The 23,930-nt window shown below is 43.6% G+C and overlaps 1 protein-coding gene across 1 annotated transcript in view; it reads right to left on the bottom strand.

Annotated features, from left to right (window-relative positions):
• LOC122810165 (cadherin-3-like) overlaps nt 1–23,930 on the bottom strand; it is a 1,031,939-nt gene that overhangs the window by 375,221 nt on the left and 632,788 nt on the right. The window contains exon 11 of the mRNA XM_044081643.1: nt 14,739–14,881. Within this exon, the coding sequence (XP_043937578.1) occupies nt 14,739–14,881 (143 nt within the window). The remainder of the gene's footprint in view (nt 1–14,738; nt 14,882–23,930) is intronic.

Raw genomic sequence — 23,930 nt, 5'->3', positions numbered from 1 at the left:
CAACCTGGCTAACAGGTAAACACTCCTACATGAGTGAACCTGCAAGCTAGCCCAAAAACTATAGACCAATAACTTGCCTTCTGACGACGTATAAACTATACACTGGAATTGACGACTGTTTAATCATTTAGAAGAAAACTCAATTATGACAATAGAACAAAAGGGCAATAAAAGAAAGTCATGGAACAAAGGCATTTGTTAAAGTCATAGTGGAGAACTGTAAAAAGGGGATGAATCAAAGTATGGTATATCGACTACAAAAAAAGCATTTTAGCATCCCTCACTCATGGATAAAATGCTTAAAACTGTACTATACACAGACGGACATTACAGTGACCATGAAACAGTAGCAGACCACTTTGCAATTAAGCCATGATAAAGGACAAGCTACTAACCCAAGGATAAAAATTCAAAGGGGGATATTCCAAGGTGATTCTGTCACCATTGCTATTCTGCCTTGCCCTTAACCCATTAAGCTATTTAACAGCTTAGGCAATGGCTATAATTTGGATCCTAGAAAACAAAGTGTAAAGACTTACCTTCGCTGTCAACGATTTAAAACTGTATAGCTCATCAGATGAGGAAATGAAAGCACAGCTGCAGGTTGTTAAAGCTTTTTCAAAATATTAGAATGTCATTTGGCCTTGATAAATGTGCAAAAGGAACCTTTACAGCAGGAAATCTGCAGCACCAAGAAAACATCAGGTTTAGGACAAGAATGTGACAAAAGAATTTGAGCAAGAGGGAGTGTATAAATACTTGGGAATTGAAGGACCAGCAATAAAACGAACAAATGCAAGTAAAGCTTAGTAAGGAATACTTTAGAAGACTTAATCCTGAAAACAGCATGGACATCTAGGAACAAAATTCAAGCTATAAACCAATTTGCTCTTCCTAACCTAACTTAGTTTTGGAGTGATTGATTAGCTCCAAAATGTGAATCCCTGCATACCTTGAAATTGATTACATGTACAAATCTGCAATCATGAACTCCACACATCTGCTGACCTCACAAGACCCAAACAGTGAAAGTTTTGAAACACGAGAATACAAGATGACTTCCCCTGCTTAACTCAACAGAAGTACATCGGCGTCAAGCAGGAATAGAAATCAAACCAGAAGTAGATGAAAATCAGGCAACTGAATGCGCCAGAAAACAAATTACAAGGTGAAGGACCAGATGAGAATGCAAGAAATGTGGAAAACGCATATAGTGCCCAGTACAGAAAACTTCTTTAAGAACCTCATGCTGATCAGGAATAAATGCAGGAATGGTTAAGAGGAGGTGAATTCAAACCAAGAGATGAAAGGTTAATTTTGGCAGCCCAAAATAGTGGCTATGTAGCTAGACACTGGTTTACAAGGTCCATTGAACAGGTGGGAGAAAAGTACAGTTGTGTACATTTACCATAAATGTAGATGTTAGAGTGTACTCACTGTTGCAGTCATTACATTTGGGGTAATCTGCTGGCTAGTTGCCCTCAGTCGGCCTGAATTCCAAAGTCTTGAGTCCTGCGTCAGTTGCTGTCTCCTCTTCCATGATGTCAGGGGTATAAAACAGGCAGTCAATGCCATTTTCTTTAGTTTCTTGCCCCAGATGTCAGGTGCCCCCCAAATGGGTAGCAAAAATATATATAAACTATATATACATGCAACAATATAAACTACCTTCATCTACAAGCAAATACACCACAAAGGCTGTAGAAAACAGTGAAGGAAAGAGAAACCCCAGAATAAAAGGGGGGTGGCGGGCGAGTAACCTGGACTGCAACAGTGAATACACTCCAACATCTACATTTATGCCAAGTGCACACAACTGTACTATGTTCTTAGTGTTTCACTGCTGCAGTCATTACATTTGGGTAGAATCCCAAAGCTATGGATGGGAGGTTGGAGCTAAACTGCATTAGGGGCGGCTATAAGGCCCTGCAGAACTGCAGTGGCAAAGCCTGTCCTGGACTTTGAGTAGAGAGGCAAATGACAATGCTTTGTAAAAGTGTGAATAGAACTCCAAAGTAACAGCTTCTAGAATGTCTTTGGCTGGTACCCCTCTGAAAAAAGCTGCTGATGTAGCTGCAGCCCTGGTGGAATGAGACTTAATGCTCTTGGGCACCAGTTTACCATGGTGTAAGTAGCAAAAATGAATGCGGCGGCTTATCCACTTTGAAATAGTCTGCTTTGAAATAGCCGTTCCCTCTGATCCTGCAGCAAATACCACTAGTAGCTGCTCAGTTTTTCTTAAGAGCTTTAGTCCTGCTCAAGTAGAATCTTAGTTTCTGTGTACGTCCAAGGAATGCAGAATCCACTCCCCCTTGTTCTGCGGATTTGGATAAAAAGTTGGCAAATAGTTTGGTCAAGAGCCACACTGGAAACCATCTTAGGCATAAATGAAGGATTGGTCCGGAGGGACACCCTGTCTGGGTAAAATATGATAGAGCTCCACAGCCATGAGGGTCTGGAGCTCTGTGATCCTTCTTGCTGAAGTAATTGCCAGGAGCAAAGCTGTTTTCCATGATAACTTTAGATCTGCAGTAGCAGCTGGTTCAAATGGAGGCAAGGTAAGCTTTTCCCAACACATAACTGAGGTCCCATGCAGGAAAGGGTTATCTTCTTGGAGACCTTAAATTTTCGGCCCCTCTAAGATACTGCTTTAGCAAAGGATGAGAAAAGATCGGTGGCTCTGTGTTGTAATGAGCAGCGATGGCAGAGGCATGGACTTTTATTGATGAGAAAGATGGGCCTTTGTCAAGCAACTCAGTGATGGATTGTAAAATCTGAGGAATATTTGGTTCTGCTGTATCAGTTCCTTGTGCTTGATTCCAAGCACAGAATCTCTTCCGTTTATCAGCATAAGATTTTTTAGTCCTAGGCATTCTGGCTTCCAAAATGACATCCATCACAGATTTACTGAGAGGTGTTTTGAAGAACTACATGATCAGCCATGCTGCCAGATTCAGTGTTTGGAGCAGGTTGTGCAGGATCTGATGGTTTTGCTGAGACAGTGAGGTACTTGAGGCAAGTACCAAGCTGGGAATTGTGACATTCCTTAGGATTGGGCACCAGTATTGGTGGGGCCAGTCCGGGGCAATTAGTATCATCTTTGTTTTTTCTTGTTTGACCTTTAGTAGGACCTTGGGAAGAAGAGGCAGAGGAGGAAAGGCATAAACTGATAGGTTTTCCCAACGGAAGAATAAGGCATCCACTTTCCATGCTAGTCTGTGATGAGAGTTTTTCCAATGGAAGAATAAGGCATCCACTTTCCATGCTTGTCTGAGGAGTCCTTGTGCAGAATTTGTCCATAACTTCGGAGAGATGCAAACAGGTCTATGTCCGGGCTCCCCCATTTCTTTGTCATCATGCTGAAGACTTGTGGGTCAGTTTCCACTCGTGAGGGTCCATAAGGTTTCTGCTCAAGTCTGCCAGAGTATTTTGCTTTCTTGGCAGGAATTGAGCTTGAAGATGTACTTGGTTAAGTCAAGGTTGTGTCCCACAGTGCCATGGCTAGTCTGCAAACGGGGTAAGTGTGCCACCCTGCTTATGTACCACATAACCATGGTGTTGTCTATCAGTAGTTGTCCTGGATGAAGCAAGTCCTTGAAGGTTGTCAGGGCATTTTGAACAGCTAACATCTCTTTTTGGTTGATATGCAGATGCATTTGTTTTGGGGTCCATATGCCCTAAATGCATCTTCCAGCCAGGTGGGCCCACCATGCATAGCCTGATGAGTCTGTTAAGGTTTGGCTGGCAGGAAGTAGAGTGAAAGCCTGTCCCATGTTCTGGTAACATGCCTTTGCCCACCAAAGAAATTCCTATTGTAGGCAGGGAATGAGAGGAATCATTGTTTCCAGACAATGTTGACTCCATAAACCTAGGTATCACTGTAGTTTCCTCATATGCAGTCTTGCATATGGAATCAGTAGAATGCAGGATGCCATGAACCCCAAAGCCTGCAGTGTTTGCCTTGCAGATAACTGGGATTTTGTTGCCATCTCTCTGAAGTAATCAGTTGCCTTTGTCTGGTGTGAGGAAAGCCATCTGGGCAGTTGTATTCAAGCTTGCACCCAGGAATGTTATCTTTTGAGAGGGTACCAGTTGTGATTTCTTTTCGTTTGTGTATGTTAGAAGCCTTTTCACAAATGCCAGATGCTGAAGAATGTCCTTGATCTCTGCTTGAATGAGACAGTCGTCCAAGGATAGATTTGTATACTTTTGTCTGCAAAATGCAATTATGGTGCCAGGCACTTTGGCTTATCTACTGTGCCCAGGGTCTTTACAAAGGGCAGTGCAGAGAATTGGTAATGCATAAAACCAGCGTTGAAACAGAGGTATCTTCTGCATGATTCCCTTACTGGGATATGCAGGTATGCCTCTCAAGTCTAATGTCACCAGCCAAGCGTTCTTGCCCAGCATGGGCAGAAGCTGCTGCAAAGTTAGCATTTTGAATTTTGGAATGTCCAGGAATGTGTTCAAAATTGATAAATCCAGTATTGGTCGCCAGGCCTCATCTTTTCTGGGTACCAAGAACAGTCCAGAATAAAAACCTTGGTCCTTTTTCCTGTTTTGGCACTGGTTGAATATCCCCCATATCCATGAGGGACATAACTTGTTTCTGTGCCTCTGCCCATTGATTTTTTGGCAGATCTGGCCAACCGTTTACCATTGGCAGAGTGTGGAAATGGAATCTGTATCCCTGCAATACTATGTTTAACACCCACTTGTCCTGGGTTATTAACTGCCAATTTTGAGCAAAAAGTGCTAATTTTTCCCCTAAGGGTGCTGCCAAAAGATAAGTGCTTGGTGATGGCAGAGGGAAGTCATTGTGACTGTTTACTGTAGGGTTGTGCTTTATTTCCTCCAGATTTGGAGGTAGAAGCACCCCATTGCTTTGACCTATAAGAACCCTGTGACTGGTATCTAGCACCTTTAGGGCACCTGGATTTGCCCCCATGGAGCTGTCGTGACACAGGAAAGGACCAATTTTTTTGTAGGCCAGTGTCTACTGAAACTTGGCGGCTGCACTTGTAAGAATCTTATACTGTTTGTATATCTGTCTTCCATTTTCGTTAAAACCTCTTCTGCCTTAATACCAAACATGCTGTAAAGGTGCATCTAGTAATTTAGCTTTAACATGATCAGGGAAATTTTGCTCTTAGTCAGGCATGCCTCCTAATCACCGATCCAGTAACTGCGGCCCTGCAGGAGGCCTCTAAGGAATCAAAACCACATTGCAAAGTATGCTTTCCAACTTGTTCTGCTGCATGCAATAATTCCTGCAATTCTTTACTTTCTGCACATTCAGAAATCATTTTGTTTCAGTAATCCCATAACATGTTGATACTTGAGCATATGAAACTGGCAGTTTAAGGCCCTAATTGCCAAGGTTGCAGATGTATAAACCTTCTTTCCCCATCTATCCAGTGCCCTGGAATCTGTCAGAGGGGATAGGATATTTTGCTGTTGAGGTCTTAACACCTTTTGGACCCTGTGAAATAGTTTCAGGGTCAGCAGCAGGGTTTCTAAATAAAAAAATTGTGCAAGTCAGGAACCTTGTAATATTTATCTGGCTTGCTAGGAGCCAGAGGTAAGGAGTCTGGAGTCAAGATCTACTCCGAAACACATCATCCACAATGTCTAAAACAGGAGGTATGGCTAAAGGCCTATGCTGAGGAAGAAAGAAATCCCTAAGCCTCTTTTTTGATTGAGAAATCTTGACTGAGTGAAAATGCGCTCTCAAAGTATGCAAGGTTTCTCCAAAGGAGAAATCTTCCGGAGGAGATGCAGATGGAATAGATTCCTCTGCATCAGAATCCTCATAGGGTGGTATAGAATATTCCTGATCAGAAGAGGAATCGGAAGAAATAGAAACCTGATCTGAAGATTCGTAATCAGTGTCTTGCCTAGGCCTCTTAGGAGGGGACTGGGAACCCCTGATCAAGGTAATTAGGTCTTCAGCCATTTTGACCATCTGTTTTTTGGGCATAGAGGCCTGTGCAAGTGGCTCATGCGTCTGTTTTATTAGCTTTAGAAGTTGCTTTTGTCTAATTTTGAAGCTGGCGTCGGTTTTATATACAAATGCTGTGGCCTGAATACACCCTCAGAAGCCGGTGCTTGCTCAGCAGCTCCAGACCCATCTGAGGGAGAGACATCCGCGGGTACAATACTTTGAGAATCTCGTAGCATGCCGGACTCCACATGGGTCTCGGTAGATGCCTGCAACTCGAAAGTAGCGGGTATCAGGGGCTGCAAAAGCATCTCACTGAGTACCGGTGAACCAGCGACTGGCTTAGAAGCTTCGTCTTTTGGACCTAGACGCTCTGTCCTTTTCTTTGCATTTTTTTGTGAACTCCGGTTGTCGGATTGCTATCAGATGACATTTCAGGATAGTTAAATCCGTTTCCAAAATATTTTGAAGCAAATATATACAGACGCTTAATAGTGCATTGGTCAAATCTAGCACAAAACAGACAGCTACGCACATTATGATCAGGGCCTAGGCAAGGAATACAGTATAAATGGAAATCCTTATGAGGTATTTGCTTCCCACAAGTAATGCAAATATTAACTTTTACTGACATCGGTATGGAGCAAGAAAAAGTTTCCCCAACAGGGTACTTGGTTTTAGTGAAGACTTCGGTTTTGAAACTCGAATTTGAAAACTTCAGGAGTCGGCTGACCGGCACTTGCAATCTGCTTTGGGCACCACACGGCAAGAAAGACTAAAGAAAATGGTGTCTGTTGCCGGTCTTATACCCCTTACAACCTGACATCATGGAAGAGGAAACCGCAACCGACGCAGGACCCAAGACTTTGGAATTCAGGCCGACTGAAGGCAACCTGCCAGCAGATTATCCCAAATATAATGACTGCAACAGTGAAACACTAAGAACATCAGGCAAATGTAGGTTCTATAAAACCTAATTGGAAACTGTTGCACACCTCATTGCTGGTTGAGACGCACTAAAGGCAGAAGGACTGTATACCGAAAGGCATAATAATGTGGCAAGACTGCTGCACTGGGGATTGTGCACACACTATGGTATTGAAGTGGCCGAAAAACACTGGAAACATGAGCCACAAAGCATCACAGAAAATGATGTCTCCATCATATGGATCATCCATTACCAACAGTTCAAAAGACAGATGCTAGAAAACAGATATAAAGGTCCAGGAAAAGACAAAAGTAGCACTGATCATTGAAACTGCCACACCCAGTGATTGCATACAGAGTCATAAAATATCAGGATCTGCATGCAGAAATGAGAGGAAGATACCCAGACAAGTTCTAATAGTAGTAGGAGCAATGGGTCTTGTAAAAAGAGTCTACAATCCTATTTAGATACATTACCAATACATGTAACGTCATACTAACTGCAGAAGCAGTCATTACTGGGCAACTTGCAGGTGCTGTGAAGAGCATTTTTGGCAGAGTGAAAAACTCATTTCATGAACCTTTAAATCTTACTTGGACTTTGGAATGGGGTCCATTCCTGTCATGGTATTAGAAACCCTAAAGATTTGGAGAAATTAAAAAAGGGACAGACACCCTTAGTCAGAGATCTGTAATGAACTTCGAAAACTTGAGTTACATTTTCCAAAGGGAGAAGGTAAGAGTCCTCTTTTCCCCATTAATGGTCTTTCTTTTTGCAATATATATCATTGCCTACCTGAAGAAATGGTTTTAACAGGGCAGCAAGCCTGTTTGAAGGGAAGATGGAAATACTCCAGACACCAGGTTGAACTCTTTCGATACAATATCTGGAAAACACGGTATGATGGAGGCGAGCTACAGTATCTAGGCAGAATAGGCACTGGACATCAAAATCTTTGTATGGTATTTGGTACTTAAAGCACATTAGTAGCTGTATTTATTTACTTCAGTTTGATAACTGGGGAAGTCCACTAGGCTAGAACCACCCATTTTCAGTGGAGGCCCAGGTAGAAAAGCTCCATAAAGTACAGTTGTGTACACTTAAGTCATAAATGTAGATGTCCGCGTGTATTCACTGTCGCAGTAATTACATTTGGGTTATCTGCTTGCACGTAGCCCTCAGGTCGGCCTGATTAACAAAGTCTTGGGTCCTGCGTCGGTTGCTGTCCCTTCTTACATGACGTCAGGGGTATAAAAACATGCAGATGCCATTACATCAGTTTTTCTTGCCCCCAGATGTCAGGTGCCCCCCTAACAGGGAGCAATGAAATCTAAAAGTACAATGATACAATCTGCAACAAAAAAGCAAATACACCAAAAAGGCTTTTAAGCATAGTAAAGGAAAGTAGAGGTATAGCCAAAAAAAATTAGGAGGTTGGACGGAGGGTAACCAGGACTGCAACAGTGAATGCATGCGAACATCTACATTTATGGTAAGTGTACACAACTGTACTATATTCTTCGTGTTTCACTGTTGCAGTCATTACATTTGGGTAGATTCCCAAAGCTATGGTTGGCAGGTGGACTTTAGATAGCATTAGGACCAGCTATAAGGCCCTGCAAGACTGCACTGGCAAAGCCAGCTCTGGATTTAGAGAAAACTGGCAAATGATCATGCTTGATGAAAGTATGCACAGAACTCCAGGTAGCAGCTTCTATGATGTCCCTGGTAGGGACACCTCTGAGAAAGGCTGTAGAGGTAGATGCAGCCCTGGTGGAGTGAGGTCTGATCCCCTGGGGGATAGGTTTTCCATGGTACTTATAGCAGAAATGAATGCAATGCTCTATCCATTTAGAAATGATTTGCTTTGAAATAGCCTTCCCCTCTGCCCCTGCAGCAAATGCCACCAGCAGTTCAGATTTCCTTTGAGGTTTAGTCCTGTTCAAGTAGAATCTAAGTTGTCTGTGCACATCTAAGGAATGCAGTATCCGTTCCCCTTTGTTCTGTGGATAGGGAAAGATTGGCGAATGAATAGACTGAGACACACACTGGATACCACCTTGGGCATGAAGGATGGATTGGTTCTGAGGGACACCCTGTCCACATGAAAGATGATGCAAGGCTCCACTGCCACAAGGGCCTGTAATTCAGATACCCTTCTAGCTGAAGTGATTGCTAAAAGGAAAGCTGTTTTCCAAGAAAGAAATTTTAAGTCTGCAGTAGCAGCTGGCTTGAAAGGAGGTAGAGAGAGTTTCTCTCAAAGTTAAAATCCCAGGCTGGGCTTGGAGCTCTCCTGGGTGGTCTCAAATTTTTGGCCCCTCTGAGGAACTGCTTGAGCAGTGGATGAGAGAAGAGGAGAGGTTCTGTGCTATGAGCTGAAATGGCTGAAGCGTGGATTTTAATGGAGGAAAAAGACAGGCCCTTTTGAAGCATCAGTAAAGTATTGTAAAATCTGAGGTAAGTTGGGTGCTGCTGTGCTCATCCCTTGAAACTGCTTCCAGGCACAGAATCTCCCATTTTTCAGCATAAGATTTTCTAGTACTAGGCCTCCTTGCCTCTAAAATCATATCCATCACAGGTTTACTGAGTGATGGCAGATGAGATTATGTAATTAGCCAGGCTGCAAGGACTGTGTTTAGAAGCTGATGGTGCAGAATCTGGTTCTCCTGCTGAGACAACACGGAAGGAGTCTGACGCAGGTGCCATGAGGATAATGACACTGCGCAGTAGGGTGTACCAGTGTTGACATGGCCAGTCTGGAGCAATCAAAATCATCCTTGGTTTGTCCCATTTGATTTTTAGTAGTACTTTGGAAAGCAGAGAGGGGAAGGCATAGACTGATAGGTTTTCCCAGCTGAAGGACAGAGCATTCACTTTCCAGGCTTGCTTGTGGGGAGTCCTTGTGCAAAATTTGTCCAATTGGTAGTTCTGGGGAGAGGCAAACAGGTCTATATCTGGCCTCCCACAATTGCTTGCCAACATGTTGAAAATCCTTGGCTCCAGTTTCCACTCGTGTGGGTCCATGAGGTTTCTGCTTTGTCTGCCAGTGTATTTAATTTTCCTGGCAGGAATTGAGCTTTTAGGTGCACTTGGTAGCTCAAGGCTGTGTTCCACAATGCCATGGCTAGTCTGCAGAGGGAGTAAGAATGTGTACCACATAACAGTGGTGTTGTCAGTCTTTACCATACGTTGTCCTGGAAGAATGTGGCCCTTGAAGGCTGTCAGCACATTCTGTACAGATAACATTTCTTTTTGATTGAAATGCAGGTGCATTTGACTTGGGTTCCATTTTCCCTGAATGCACTTCCCTGCCAGGTGAGCCCCCCCATGCATAGTCGGATGCATCTGTTAGGGTTTGTGTGGCAGGGGGTGGTGAGAGGTAGTTCCTTGTTTTGGTGGCAGGCCTCTGCCCACCAAAAGAATTCTAGGCATAGGCAAGCTATGATGGGAATCATTGCTTTAGATCCTGAGAATGTGGACTCCATAGGCATTTTAGATACCACTGTAGTTTCCTCATATGCAGTCTTGCAAATGGAATTAGAATAATGCAGGAGGCCATAAACCCCAAGGCTTGCAGTATTTGTCTTGCAGATAGCAGGGTTTTTGTGGCCACTTGTTTGAAGTAGGTTGTCAAATGAATTTGTTTCTCTGGCGTCAGGTAAGCCATCTGGGAAGTTGTATTCAAGCTTGCTCCCAGGAATATAATTTGTTGACAGGGTACCATGTGTGATTTCTTTTCATTTATGGTGAACCCCAGACAAGTTAGAACCCTTTGTACAAAGGCCAGATGATTCAAAAGTATGTCCTGGCTTTCTGCCTGAATTAGACAATCGTCCAGGTATAGGTATATTTCAATATTTCTTTGCCTGCAAAATGCAATAACTGGAGCTAGGCACTTTGTGAATACCCTGGACGCAGTAGATAAACCAAAGGGCAGTGCAGAGAACTGATAGAGCATGTAGCCTGCTTTGAAGAGTAGGTATCTTCTGCAAGATTCCCTGATTGGGATGTGCAGGTTTGCTTTTAAATCTAGTGTTGCCAACCAGGCATCTTTGCCTAGCATGGGAAGTAATTGAAGAGTCGGCATCTTGAATTTTGGAATTTCCAAAAAGGTGTTTAGAGTAGACAGGTCCAGGATAGAACACCATGAATTGTCTTTTCTGGGTAGGTTAGTACTAGGCTAACTGCCCTTGCAAGCCATTTTTTTAAGCCTAGCCAATTATCCTTTGTGAGACTCAAACCCTGCACCTTGTGTTTGCAAGGCAAACACCTTAACCATTAGGCCACCCCATTAGGTTCCAGGAAAAGTCTCTAGTAGAAACCTTGTCCCTTTTCCTCTTCCGATACCAGTTGAATAGCCCCCATGCTTGAGAGAAAGTACTTGTTTTTGGGCCTCTGCCAACTGATTTGGGGGTAGGTCCGGCCACCTGCTTGGTGTTGGCAATGTGTGGAAGTGAAATCTGTATCCCCTGAGACACTATTAAAACCCATTTGTCCTGGGTAAGGAGTTCCCAGTTCTTTGCATGAAGAGCAATCTTTCCCCCCAAAGGGGCAGTCAGTTGATAAGTGCTTGGAAATTTTAAACGGAAGTCATTGAGAGTTTACCACAGGGGCGAGTCATTACTCCCAAATTTGGAAGTGGAGGCCCCCCACTGCTTAGTCCTGTGTCCCCTGGGAATGAAACCTGGAGCTTTTGCTGTGTCTGGGTTTGGCTTGAGAAGACCTGGAAGGGGCTGGAAAGTACCAATTCTTTAGAGAGCCAGTGCCTACTAAATCTAGGAGGCTGAACTTGTAAGAAATATTTAACAGTTTGCATTGATTTAGCTTTATCTTCCATCTTTTTAAGAACTTCCTTAGCCTTGTTGCTAAACAGGTGGTCCTGACTTAAGGGAGCATCCAACAATTTAGCTTTAACATGATCAGGCAAGGATTGCTCCTTAAGCCAAGCATGCCATCTGAGCACAGACCCAGTAACAGCAGCCCTGGCAAGAGGCCTCTAATGAATCAAAACCATATTACAAAGTATGTTTTCCAACTTGTTCAGCAGAATGCAATAAATCCTGTAATTCTTTATTTTCCACAGAGTCGGGAATCAACAATTTTCTGTTTAAGCAATCCAATAACATGTTGCTGATACTTTAACATATGAAACTGGCAGTTTAAAGCCCTAATGGCCAAGGTTACAAAAGTTTAAACCCTCTTACCCCATCTATCCAGCGTGCTGGAGTATCAGAAGGGGTAGGATTTTTAGCAGAAGCCTTAATGCCCTTGGGCCCCTGTGAAAGTCTCTGGATCCTCAACAGGATTTTTAAAAAGGAACTTGTGTGACTCAGGGACCCTGTAGTATCAGTCTGGTTTTCTGGGATCAGGAGGCAAGGAATCAGGAGCCAAACTAGATTCCGAAAAAGCAATGTCTAGTACAGGAGGAATAGCTAAAGGCCTATGCTGAGGTAGGAGCAAGAAATCCCCAAGCCTCTTTTTTGAATCAGAAAAATCCTGGCTTTCTCAGTGGAAATGCTCCCTTAGAGTATGCAAGGTTTCCCCAAAAGAAAAATCCTCTGGAGGGGAAGCAGAGGGAATGGAGTCCTCTGCATCAGAATGCTCATAAGTAGAGAAGGGAAAATCCAGATCAGAAGAATCAGAAAAAACAGAATCCTGGTCAGAAGATTCATAAACTTCAGTCCTAGGCCTCTTAGAAAGGGGGGGTTGGCTACCCGATTAGAATTATTAAATCTTCAGCCATCCTTGTTTTTTAGGCATAAAGGCCTGAGCATGTGGCCTGGGCGACTTTTTTTAGGCACGGTTTGAGATTTAGGCCTAAGTGAAGGAGGCGGTTTAATATGAAAGGCCGTAGGCCTGAATACACCCTCAGAAGCCAGTGCCTGCACAGAGGCTCCAGACCCATCCAAGGTAGACACATCCACGGGTTCCATAGTTGAAGCATCTCGCGGTATACCGGACTCTGAATGTGTGTCAGTAGAGGCCTGCGAATCAGAAGTAGCAGGCATCATGGCCTGCGAAAGCACCTCACTGAGTACCAAACTGGCAACTGGCTTAGAAGCGTCAGCAGTTTTGGACCTCGGCGGCCTATCTTTGCGTTTTTTCAGAATCCTGGTAGTCAGATGGCTAACCGACATTCTTAGATAATTAAACAGATAACCAAAATATTTATTGGCAAATACATCAATGACTGATAGTGCGCTGATTAAATAACGCACAAAAGACAGCAAGGTACGTCGTGGTCAGAGCCTAGGCAAGGAATACAGTACGAATGAAAATCTGAGGTATTTGCTTTCCACAAGTAATGCAATTAACTTTTACTGACATCGGTAATGAGCAAGAGAAAGTTTCCCCAACGGGGTACTTAGCTTTAAGTTGAAAGACTTAGATTCTGAAACTCAAATTTCAGGATTCGGCTGACCGGCACTTGTGAACTGCTTCTGCTTCAGGCACTGCACGGCAAGAAAGACTGATGTAATGGTGTCGGCTGCATGTTTTATATCCCTGATGACCAGTTGTCATGGAAGGGACAGCAACCAATGCAGGACCCAAGACTTTGTTAATCAGGCCAACTGAGGGCTATCTGCAAGCAGATAACCCAAATGTAATGACTGCAACAGTGAAACACGAAGAACATCTAAGCAAATTACAGTGTAAAACAGTACAGTATAAAACAAATTACAATATAGAAATTACAGTATAGACTAAAAAAGACAGCTCATACATATTAAACTGAAATAACAAAGGTGAAGTTAGAGGCAAAGTACAAATGGTAGTACCTGTCCCATGCTTCCATGTTTGACCATTTCCTAGACACCTGCTCACAGACTAGCTATTCTACAACTTACTGTTAATGGATGAAAAATGTCTCCCTATGGAGTAGTTTTCACTACTCAAGCTGTACAGGAACGAGATACTTCAGTCTAGTAGGAAAGTGCCACAGTACATGCAGACCCAGCCTAAATTCAAAGTAACAGACATCCAGAAGGCATCAGCCCTACCCTTGGTGGAAGAGGGGCTTGGGTCTAAAAAAGTGAGGTTGGATGTCTGACCAAGCCAGTGGTGAAGATAGTTACCAAAATGACTGCAACAGTGACCCACAATTGCTAAAGAAAAATCTCACGGTTTCATGATTGCCACAGCATGGCAGCTCCACTGGGCCATGATATTCAAAAGTGATTGCTGATCAGCCCTTTTCCTCAGATGCCAAAATAACTGCAAATACCAATACAAACAACGTCAGACATTACAGGAACAGCATCCCATTACAAGTCAGAAGTCATCCAACCCAAGTTTCTTTACATACAATCTTGACATGTATTTGGAAAGTAGAAAGCATCAACATGGGGTTCTTGATCAAGCTTGACAATGGGGAGTAAAGTTGCAAATCAAATATACAAGTAGTGGAACCACTATGGAATATCAATGACAAAACATGGTAAAAGATCCATAAAGATCAAAGGAACAAAAAGCTTTTATTATAAAAATGGAAGTGATATTTTAGGCCTTAAATTTTAGTCCCAATTCAGAAAGGAATGACTTTCAGCACACACAACCCTGTCAGCATTGCAATTCAGTGAACGAATAATCTTGCATTTGACTTTCATAAAACAAGCTGCTTTTATATAGATTTTTGTAATGCAATCAAACACTCAGCTTCTAAGTTCCAAATGAAAACTGGCCCCTCAAAACCAGTACCAAGACTTCTTAGCATGTTGGGTATATATTGACAAGTAAAGGGCTTACTACACAGAACCAGGCACGTCCAATCCATGCTGGACCAGGATGCCTACAATTTTCCAAAGTTCCAATACCACATAAATAAGGATGGTTGACATGCACAGGGATAGGCAGAGTACAGTGACTTACCATCATCAGATGCCAGGATAACTGCAGAATACTTGTTGTTCTGTACAAATACAGACTCCCGATCCAGCTCTGCCTTTGAACTTATAACTCCAGTTTCAGGATTAACCTCAAGCCAACCTGCTGGGTCACGGCTGATATTATACCTAAAGATAAAACGGCACATTGGGTAGACCATCACACTAAAGATGTGAACGTTATCTAATCTTGTTTCTAACTTTTATACACATTAATAAAGCTATAGATAATAGCAAGCGCCTCTCCTCCTTACTTCTTGGCTTATCTCAAGCCTTCAGTTTGTCAGTAAACATCTACTTCAAATGACCCCACTATGTCCTTCTCAGCTCGCCTTCTATGGTGAGAAAGCTACAATAGGTGTCAGTAAAATGGCACTCCAGCCTCTGACAATATACCAGTGGTGACTGGAAGGGTATCATAAGGCACTATCCTTGCTCCACTCTCGCCAACACTCCACACAAGCCCTCCTATTACAATCTGCAGGACCCCTCACTCATGCACATGAAATAACCTGGCACACCTTCAAAACAATATTCCGGAAGCTTTAAAAAGCCCTTAAAAGGCTTTGTAATGCAACTCCTGCCCCCCCCCCCCCAAGCCAACTCCCTCAAATCCCCAAATACCACTCAAGTAAAATATTTAAAATCCTCTCAATATGACTGATGTCACTTCACATAGAAAATTAGTGGATTTTCCGAACCATGTACAAAATTGCATTAAAAAAACTCAACAGGGGCTGCTATATGGAGCCAAAAAACCTCACCAATGCAATTAACATTTGCCACTACTTACCTCCTTCCTTCACTTTATGGTGCTCTGACACCCTTACTAGCCTCCAGGCATAAGCTAAACTTGAATACTATAACTGGATACATTTGCAGCAAACAGCCCTTTCAAAACCAAACACTGTATAGCACTAAAAAGCCTAAACTGGTTAGAACTTCCCCAACACAGTACCACATATAAAAATTACCCAGCATACATCTGAACATCCAGCACTAAATGAAGTTCTACACAACTATGTCCCCAATGTCATTACAATCAAGTGACCAAAAACTCCTCTGCCCATATCAAGTCCGCTGGGCATGGTCTGTATCCATACCACATTGCTAATGCCTCGAACTCCTTACCTGTAATCCATCAGGTCAACACCCTCCCCTTCAGTCATTTAAAACCACTCTGAAAGACTTCCTAGCCAGAACCTGTCCTTGTTCAGCCCCATTATATACACCCCTAAATACGAACAGGTACCCATTCACACCATCTCTCCTTACCCAGTCTTCACTCACTTGTGGCTAAATATGTCATAACCCACGATTCTCACTGTGATCCCAGTTTCTATTATACTAACTTAAACATTTCTCAGCTGGCTAAAATTTCTCCAAATATTAAATCACTGTCATACACATTGCATCTATTTTTAACTAGTGTTGTCTCTTGCTCAGTTTGGTACAAATAGAACTGTAGATTTTTTTGTACTATTTTGGAAGATTGTAAAATCCTTGCTCTTAATGCTTTTGTAATACTTTGGAGCTTTTCTCCCCAGGCCTCCTCTGAAAATAGGCACCTACCCAGTCAGAATTTCCAGTTAATTAAATGTCAATATTTACTCAATGCCAATTCTTGGCTAAGTTGAAAAGCACGGTCAAAATGTTAACACTATACAAATGTCAAATATTTGCCACAAAAACAGTATAGCTAAATCTTTAAAGTGCTGTTTAAAGATCAAAGGGCATTTTGGTTAAACCTTGGCAACAGTCAAATTTGACTAAAAGCAAAAAAGACATACAATTTGTGCTACAGCTGCTTCCACGAGCTGCACACAAGCTCCAGTATTCACATGAAAGCCTGCACTACACACAGGGCAGGCAAATTAAAGTAAAAGCTCCCACAAGTATCCTTGGATAAATCAAACTATTGTACTGGGAATGCCTCAAGAAACTCCTGAAAAACATCTCAGGGTTCCACAGCATGGCAGCAGCTAAAATGGACCATCCAAACAAGCTCCACTAGCCAGGGCATTCAAACGTGATGGAACATTTAACAGTATAATGTAAGGAAAAGTACAGTTTTGTACCTACCATAAATGTAGATGTTACAGTGTATATACTGCTGCAGTCATCACACTTGGGTTATCCTGCCATCAGGCGGTCCCGCAGTCGGCCAAATCCCAAAGTCTTGGTCTGGTGTTGGTTGTCGTCGCTTCTTCCCTGATATCAGTGCGACAGGGGGTATAAGAGAGGCAGCAGATGCCATTTTCTTCAGTTTTTCTTGCCCCAGATGTCAGGTGCCCCCAACTAGGAAGGCAATACAAAACTATGCAAAAATACCTTAGTAGATAAACAATAGTACTAGCTGTTAGCAAATACACCATATAGACATGCATCCAACTGATTGATTTACATGGAGTTATAACCAACACCCTGGTATGTAGAGGGGATGGTGGGAGGGTAACTTGGACTGCAGCAGTATGAACACTAACATCTACATTTATGGTAGGTACAAAACTGTACTATGTTCATCGTGTTATACTGCTGCAGTCATCACACTTGGGTTGAATCCCAAAGCTATGGATGAGTGGCTGGTACTAAACTGGGTTAGGCAAAGCTAGGATGCCCTGCAGAACTGCAGTGGCAAAACCAGCTCTGGGTTTTGAGTATAATGGAAGGTGGTAGTGCTTGGTAAAGGTGTGCACTGAACTCTAGCTGCCTCCAGAATGTCCTTGGTTGGAACCCCCCTGAGAAAGGCTGAGGTTGCTGTTGCCCTGGTAGAATGGGACCCAATATTAACAGGCACTGCTTTCCCATGGTGCAAGTAGCAAAAGCGGATACAATGTGCTACCCATTTGGAGATGGTCTGTTTTGAAATAGCCTTTCCTTGTGAACCTGCAGCATAGGATACAAAGAGTTGGTCAGTTTTTCTGAAGGTCTTAGTCTTATCCAAAAAGTAACGTAGCTGTCAGTGACTGTCCAAAGAGTGAAGGAGTATTTCTCCTTTATTCTGGGGGTTTGGATAAAAGGTGGGTAAATGAATGGTCTGATTCAAAACCACACTGGATACTACCTTTGGCATAAAGGTAGGGTTAGTTCGTAGAGACTCTGCCCTGATGGAAAATGATGAAAGGTTCCACTGCCATAAGTGCCTGTAGTTCTGAGACCCTGCATGCTGAGGTGATAGCCAGCAAAAGAGCTGTTTTCCATGACAAGTATTGTAGTTCTGCTGAGAAGGCCGGTTCGAAAGGAGGCAGTGTTAATTTTTCTAAAACGAAATGGAGGTCCCAAGCTGGTGTTGGGGGTTTTCTGGGGGGTCTTATATTCTTAGCCCCTCTGTGAAACTGCCTTAGTAAAGGGTGTGAGAATATGGGAGGATCCGTATTATATTGAGCTGAAATGGCTGAAGCATGGATCTTAATGGATGAGAAAGAAAGGCCTTTGTGTAGCATCTCAGTTAAGTATTGCAGTATTTGAGGAATGTTTGGTATCCAAGGAATTTGGCCTTTAGCCTGGTTCCATGCACAAAATCTTTCCCATTTGACTAAGTTTTTCTGGTGCTGGGCCTCCTGGCCTCCAAAATGACATTCAGGACATCCTTTGAGAGAAGTGTTGATTGATAATTCAAGGTATTCTCCATGCAGCTCAATTTAAAGTCCTGAGCTGACTGAAGGATCTGAGAGTTTTGCTGAGTCAACAGAAGTGGGAATTGAGGCAAGATGCATGGAGGGCTGTGAGTTAAGTTCCTTAGTAATGGGTACCGGTGCTGACGTGGCCAGTCCGGAGCAATGAGGATCATTTGTGGTCTCGGATCTGACTCAGTAATACCTTGGTCAGTGGAGGTAGTGGTGGGAAGGCACACTCTCAATACTGTCCAACTGAATGATAGGGCATTCACTTTCCAGGCTAGGGAATGACAAGTCCTTTTGCAAAATTTCTGTAGTTGGCAATTGTTGGGGGAGGCAAATGGATCCATGTCTGGGCATCCCCACCTTTGAGTTATCATTGAAAATACTTGTGGGTGTAGTCTCCACTCGTGAGGATCTGCCATATTTCTGCTTAATTCATCTGCCAATATGTTTTCCTTTCCTGGCAGGAATTGTGCTTGCAGTTGTACTTGGTAAGTCAATGCTGTGCTCCACAAGGTCATTGCCTGTCTGCATAAAGGGTAGGAGTGTGTTCCTCCCTGTTTATGTACCACAAAGTACAGTTTTGCACCTACCATAAATGTAGATGTCCGATAGGTATGAATCTGCAGTCATAACATATGGGTTGTCCTGCCTCAGGCAGCCCTTCGGTCGGCCAGATTCCAAAGTCTGGGTCTGGCCTCAGCTGATGTCGCACTATCCCCGACGTCAGAGCTTCTGGGGTATAAAAGCATCAGCCGACGCCATTTTCCTCAGTTTTTCTTGCCCCAGATGCCAGGTGCCCTCTAGGAAGGCTAAATTTGGATAAATGCTCCAAACATTAGCAAATTATATACATATATAAACAAATACACCATAATAGATTCCCCCAGCTAGCTGAAAGAGGGGTAAGCACCCTAGGAATACCAGAGGGGAAGGAGGGTGGGTAATCCTGACTGCAGATGCATACCTATCAGACATCTACATTTATGGTAGGTACAAAACTGTACTATGTCCTTCAAGGATGCATCTGCAGTCATAACATATGGGTAGAATACCATAGCCAATCTGGGGGAGGAGGTACTAAGAGAAGGATGGTGTAGTTAAGATCCTCTGCAGTACTGCAGTTGCAAACCCTGCTCAGGATATGGAGTATAAAGGTAGATTGTAATGCTTGGCAAATGTATGCACGGAGCTCCAAGTAGCAGCTTCTAAAATGTCCTTGGTAGCCACCCCTCGTAGGAAAGCTGTAGTGGTGGCTGTGGCCCTTGTGGAATGAGGCCTGATATTTTCAGGAGCTGTCTTTCCATGAAAGGAGTAGCAAAAGCGAATGCAATTTCCTATCCATTTTGAAATTGTCTGTTTGGAAATTGTTCTTCCTTGCACCCCAGTTGCATATGCTACAAAAAGTTGGTCAGTTTTTCTGTTGGTTTTAGTTCTGTCCAGATAGTAGCGTAGTTGTCTGTGTATATCCAAGGTGTGCAAAAGTTTTTCCCCTTTGTTCTGTGGGTTATGGAAGAACGTAGGCAAGTGAATAGCTTGGTTCAAGGATACCCTGGATACCACCTTTGGCATGAAAGTAGGATTGGTTCTCAGTGACACTATCCTGGTGAAAAATAAGAAAAGGCTGCACTGCCATTAATGCCTGTAACTCAGATACTCTTCTTGCTGAAGTGATTGCCAGAAGGAATGCAGTTTTCCAAGATAAAAACTGTAGGTCTGCTGATGCTGCTGGTTCAAAAGGAGGTAGTGTTAATTTTTCCAGCACAAAATTGAGATCCCATGCAGGTAGGGGGGTCTTCTTGGAGGTTTAACATTTTTGATCCCTCAAAAATTGTCTGAGAAGAGGGTGTGAGAAGATAGGTGGATCCATATTGTATTCTGCTGAAATTGCTGAAGCATGAATCTTAATGGAAGAATAAGACAGGCCATTGTGGAAACAATTCTGCTAAGTATTCTAGGATGTGTGCTAGGTTTGCCACTGTGACATCTGTGCCCTTTGATGTGCACCAAATGAGAAATCTCTTCCATTTAGCTGAGTATGTCTTTCTTGTGGAAGGTCTGCGAGCCTCCAGGATAATGTCCTTCACCCTCTGAGATAAAACAGTCTGGTTGGGTTTTAAGGAATTTTCCAGGCAGTTAGCTGCATTGTTTTCAAGTTGGGATGCAGGGTCTTGAAATTGTTCTGCGTTAGAAGAGGCCATAGGGGAAGAGGCCATGAATTTGCCTGAGACATGCTTCAATAGCGGGTACCAGTGTTGTCTTGGCCAGTCCGGAGCCATTAGTATCACTTTTGGCTGTTCCTCCCTGATCTTCAGTAGAACCTTGTACATCAATGGGAGAGGTGGAAAGGCATATACTGTTAGGGCATTCCAGCTGAAAGAGAGAGAGTCCATCCCCTCCAGGCTTGTGGGTGGTATGTCCTTGAGCAGAATTTCTTCAGTTGGTGGTTGAGTGGGGAGGCGAACAGATCTATCTCTGGCAATCCCCATTTCTTTGTTATGAGTTTGAAGATGTCTGGATGCAGCATCCATTCGTGAGCATCCGTGGTAGTTCTGCTTAAGCTGTCTGCTAGTGAATTCTCTTTTCCTGGTACGAATTTGGCCTGCAGTTGGATGTTGAGATTCAGGCATAGGTTCCACAGATTCATAGCCATCCGGCATAGAGGGTAGGAATGTGTGCCTCCCTGTTTGTTTATGTACCACATGACCGTGGTGTTGTCTGTCCTTATTAACAGGTGTCCTTGCTGGAGGAAGGGTCTGAATGCCTCGATTGCATGCCTCACTGCCAGCATTTCCTTTTGGTTTATGTGCATGCTTAGCTGCCCTTGAGGCCATAGGCCTTGGATAAGTTTGTCCTCCATGTGTGCTCCCCATCCTCGGTCTGAGGCGTTCGTGGTGATGGTCTGCCTTGTTTTTGGTTTGCTGAAAGGCAACCCTCTGTTGGACTGGCAGGCCTGAGCCCGCCACAGGAATTCCTTTTGAAGGCATGGAATGATTGGTATTCATGGTTTCTAGACTGACTGTTGAGACCATACATTCCTTAGGTACCATTGTAATTTCCTCATATGCAACCTGGCATGTGGAATCAAGATTATGCAGGATGCCATGTAACCCAGGGCCTGCAGGACTTTCCTTGCAGTAAGCTGAGTTTGTCTTGTCAGAATCATGAAGTAATCTAAAAGTTGTTTTTGTTTTTCTTCTGTGAGAAAAGCCATCTGAGTGATTGTGTCCAGATCCGCACCCAAAAAGGTTAACCTTTGGGATGGTACTAGTCTTGACTTTTGGATGTTGACTGTGTATCCCAAGGCCTGTAGCAGGTGTATGGCATAGACCAAGTCCTTTAACAATTTTTTCTTGTTGTCCGCTTGTATTAGGCAGTCGTCCAGGTATGGTTAAATTTGAATTCCCTGAAGTCTGCAATGTGCAATTACTGATGCCAGGCATTTCGTGAATACTCTGGGCACAGTAGATAAGCCAAAGGGCAATGCTGAGAATTGATAATGCTCTGATCCTGCAAGAAATCAGAGGTGTCTTCTGCAATCTGGTCGGATAGGGACGTGCAGGTATGCCTCCTTGAGATCTAGGGTCACCAGCCAAGACTCCGTGCCCAACATGGGAAGAAGTTGCTGTAGGGTCAGCATTTTGAATTTTGGCACAATGAGAAATGTGTTCAGTGCGGACAGGTCGAGAATAGGCCTCCACTGGTTTTCTTTTCTTGGTACAAGGAATAATCTGGAGTAAAATCCTTGGCCTTGTTCTGTAGATGGTACCCTTTCTATAGCTTTCATCTGAAGTAAATTGCTGATTTGTCTTAAAGCCTCTGCCTTCTGGTTTGGTGGAAGGTTTGGCATTCCGCCTCTTTTTGGCAAAGTGTGGAAGTGAAACCTGTGTCCTTTGTCTATTATTTGCAATGTCCATGTATCCTTTGTAATGCAATGCCAGTTTTTCGAGAATAAAGCCAGCTTTCCGCCCAAGGGTACTTCCAGTTGATCCCTGGTAGGCAGAATCAGAGTCAAGTCATTGGGTCTGTCCTGTGGTAGTGGTTGTAGTTGTAGCTGTTGCACTACTCCTCTGGTTGGCAGGCTGCCACTGACGGCCCCTGTAGGAACCCTTTGATTGACCTCTGCCTCTAGGGCGCCTGTTCCTGCCTCTGTGCTCTGGAGGTGTCTGGAAAGGACCAATTCTTTGTAGGCCAGTTTCTGCTGAACCTCGGAGGTTGAACTTGCAGGAAATCTTTAACTGTTTGCACAGATTTTGCTTTTTCTTCAACCTTCTTTAGAATCTCCTGTGCAGGGGAGCCAAATAAATTTTGTTTCTCCATTGGAGCATCGAGGAGTTTAGCCTTGACATGGTCTGGCAAAGATTGCTCCTTCAGCAAGGCATGCCTACGAATTACTGCCCCAGTCATAGCTGATCTAAATGAAGCCTCCAGTGCATCATAGCCACATTTTAAGAAGTGATTACTGACCTGTTGTGAGTTGTGTACCAAATCCTGAAGGGATTTACGGTCTAAAGGTTCAGGAGAAGAAAGTTTCTTATTCAGCTGATCTTACAAAAATTCTTGGTACTGTATCATATGGAATTGACAGCTTAATGCCTGGCAGAAAGAGTAGCAGATGTATAAACCTTTTTTCCCCATCTCTCTAATGCTCTAGACTCTGAGGGTAGGGGATTTTTGGCAGTAGCGGCTGCAACCCCTTTAGGGCCCTGAGAAATAGTTGCTGGGTCTGCAGCATGGGCTTTATACAGGTGGAAGTGAGAATCCGGGACCCTGTAATATCTGTCAGGTTTGGCAGGGGCCGGAGGAAGAGAATCAGGTGCAGTACTGACATCATTGTACACATCATCAATTACAGTTAGAACAGGAGATATAGCTAAGGGCCTATGCTGGGGCAAATGCAAAAAGGTCCTTAATCTTTTTCTAGAATCAGAGAAATCCTGACCCTGCCATTGAAAGTGCTCTCTCATGGAGTGTAAAGTCTCCCCAAAGGAAAATTCTTCAGGTGGGGAGGCCAAAGGGATAAATTCTTCTGCATCTGAATCCTCATAAGGCGAGTAGGCCCCTTCCTGGTGGTCTGACAAATCAGATCCATCCGTGGAGTAATCAGAGTGAGGTTGAGGGGTCAGTCCTGGGCCTTTTGTCTGGAGGAGGTTGAGAGGCCCTGTCTGGGTGAGGTTGTGAACCCCTAATTAAGGATATAAGGTCCTCAGCAAGACTGAGAATCTGTGAACTAGAGGAAGGCCTCTGGGATGTAGATTTGGCAGGCAAAGCTTTTGAAAGTTTGGCAGCTTTAGCCCTGGAGAAGGCCTTAATAGACAGAAGCTGGGGGCCTAGCTACCCCACGTGCAGGGGTAGAAATGTTCAAAGGTATGGTGTCGGACAATTCCTGAACACTAGCTTCGGTAGGGAGTTCTGAAGCAGACTCAGCCGGGGCCTCTGGCCTTTGTGGTCGGAGGTATGGTTTTGGTAGTAGGAATAGCCGTGGACTCTGTTTCAGCTGAAACAGAGACACTCGCGGTAGGCGGAGTCTCCGACGGCATTTTATAAGCAAAAGTGGT

The sequence above is a fragment of the Protopterus annectens genome, chromosome 8.part1 (genome assembly GCF_019279795.1).
Source record: "Protopterus annectens isolate FY-2018-M chromosome 8.part1, PAN1.0, whole genome shotgun sequence".
NCBI lineage: Eukaryota > Metazoa > Chordata > Ceratodontiformes > Protopteridae > Protopterus > Protopterus annectens.
This window is presented reverse-complemented; position numbering and strand designations above follow the sequence as displayed.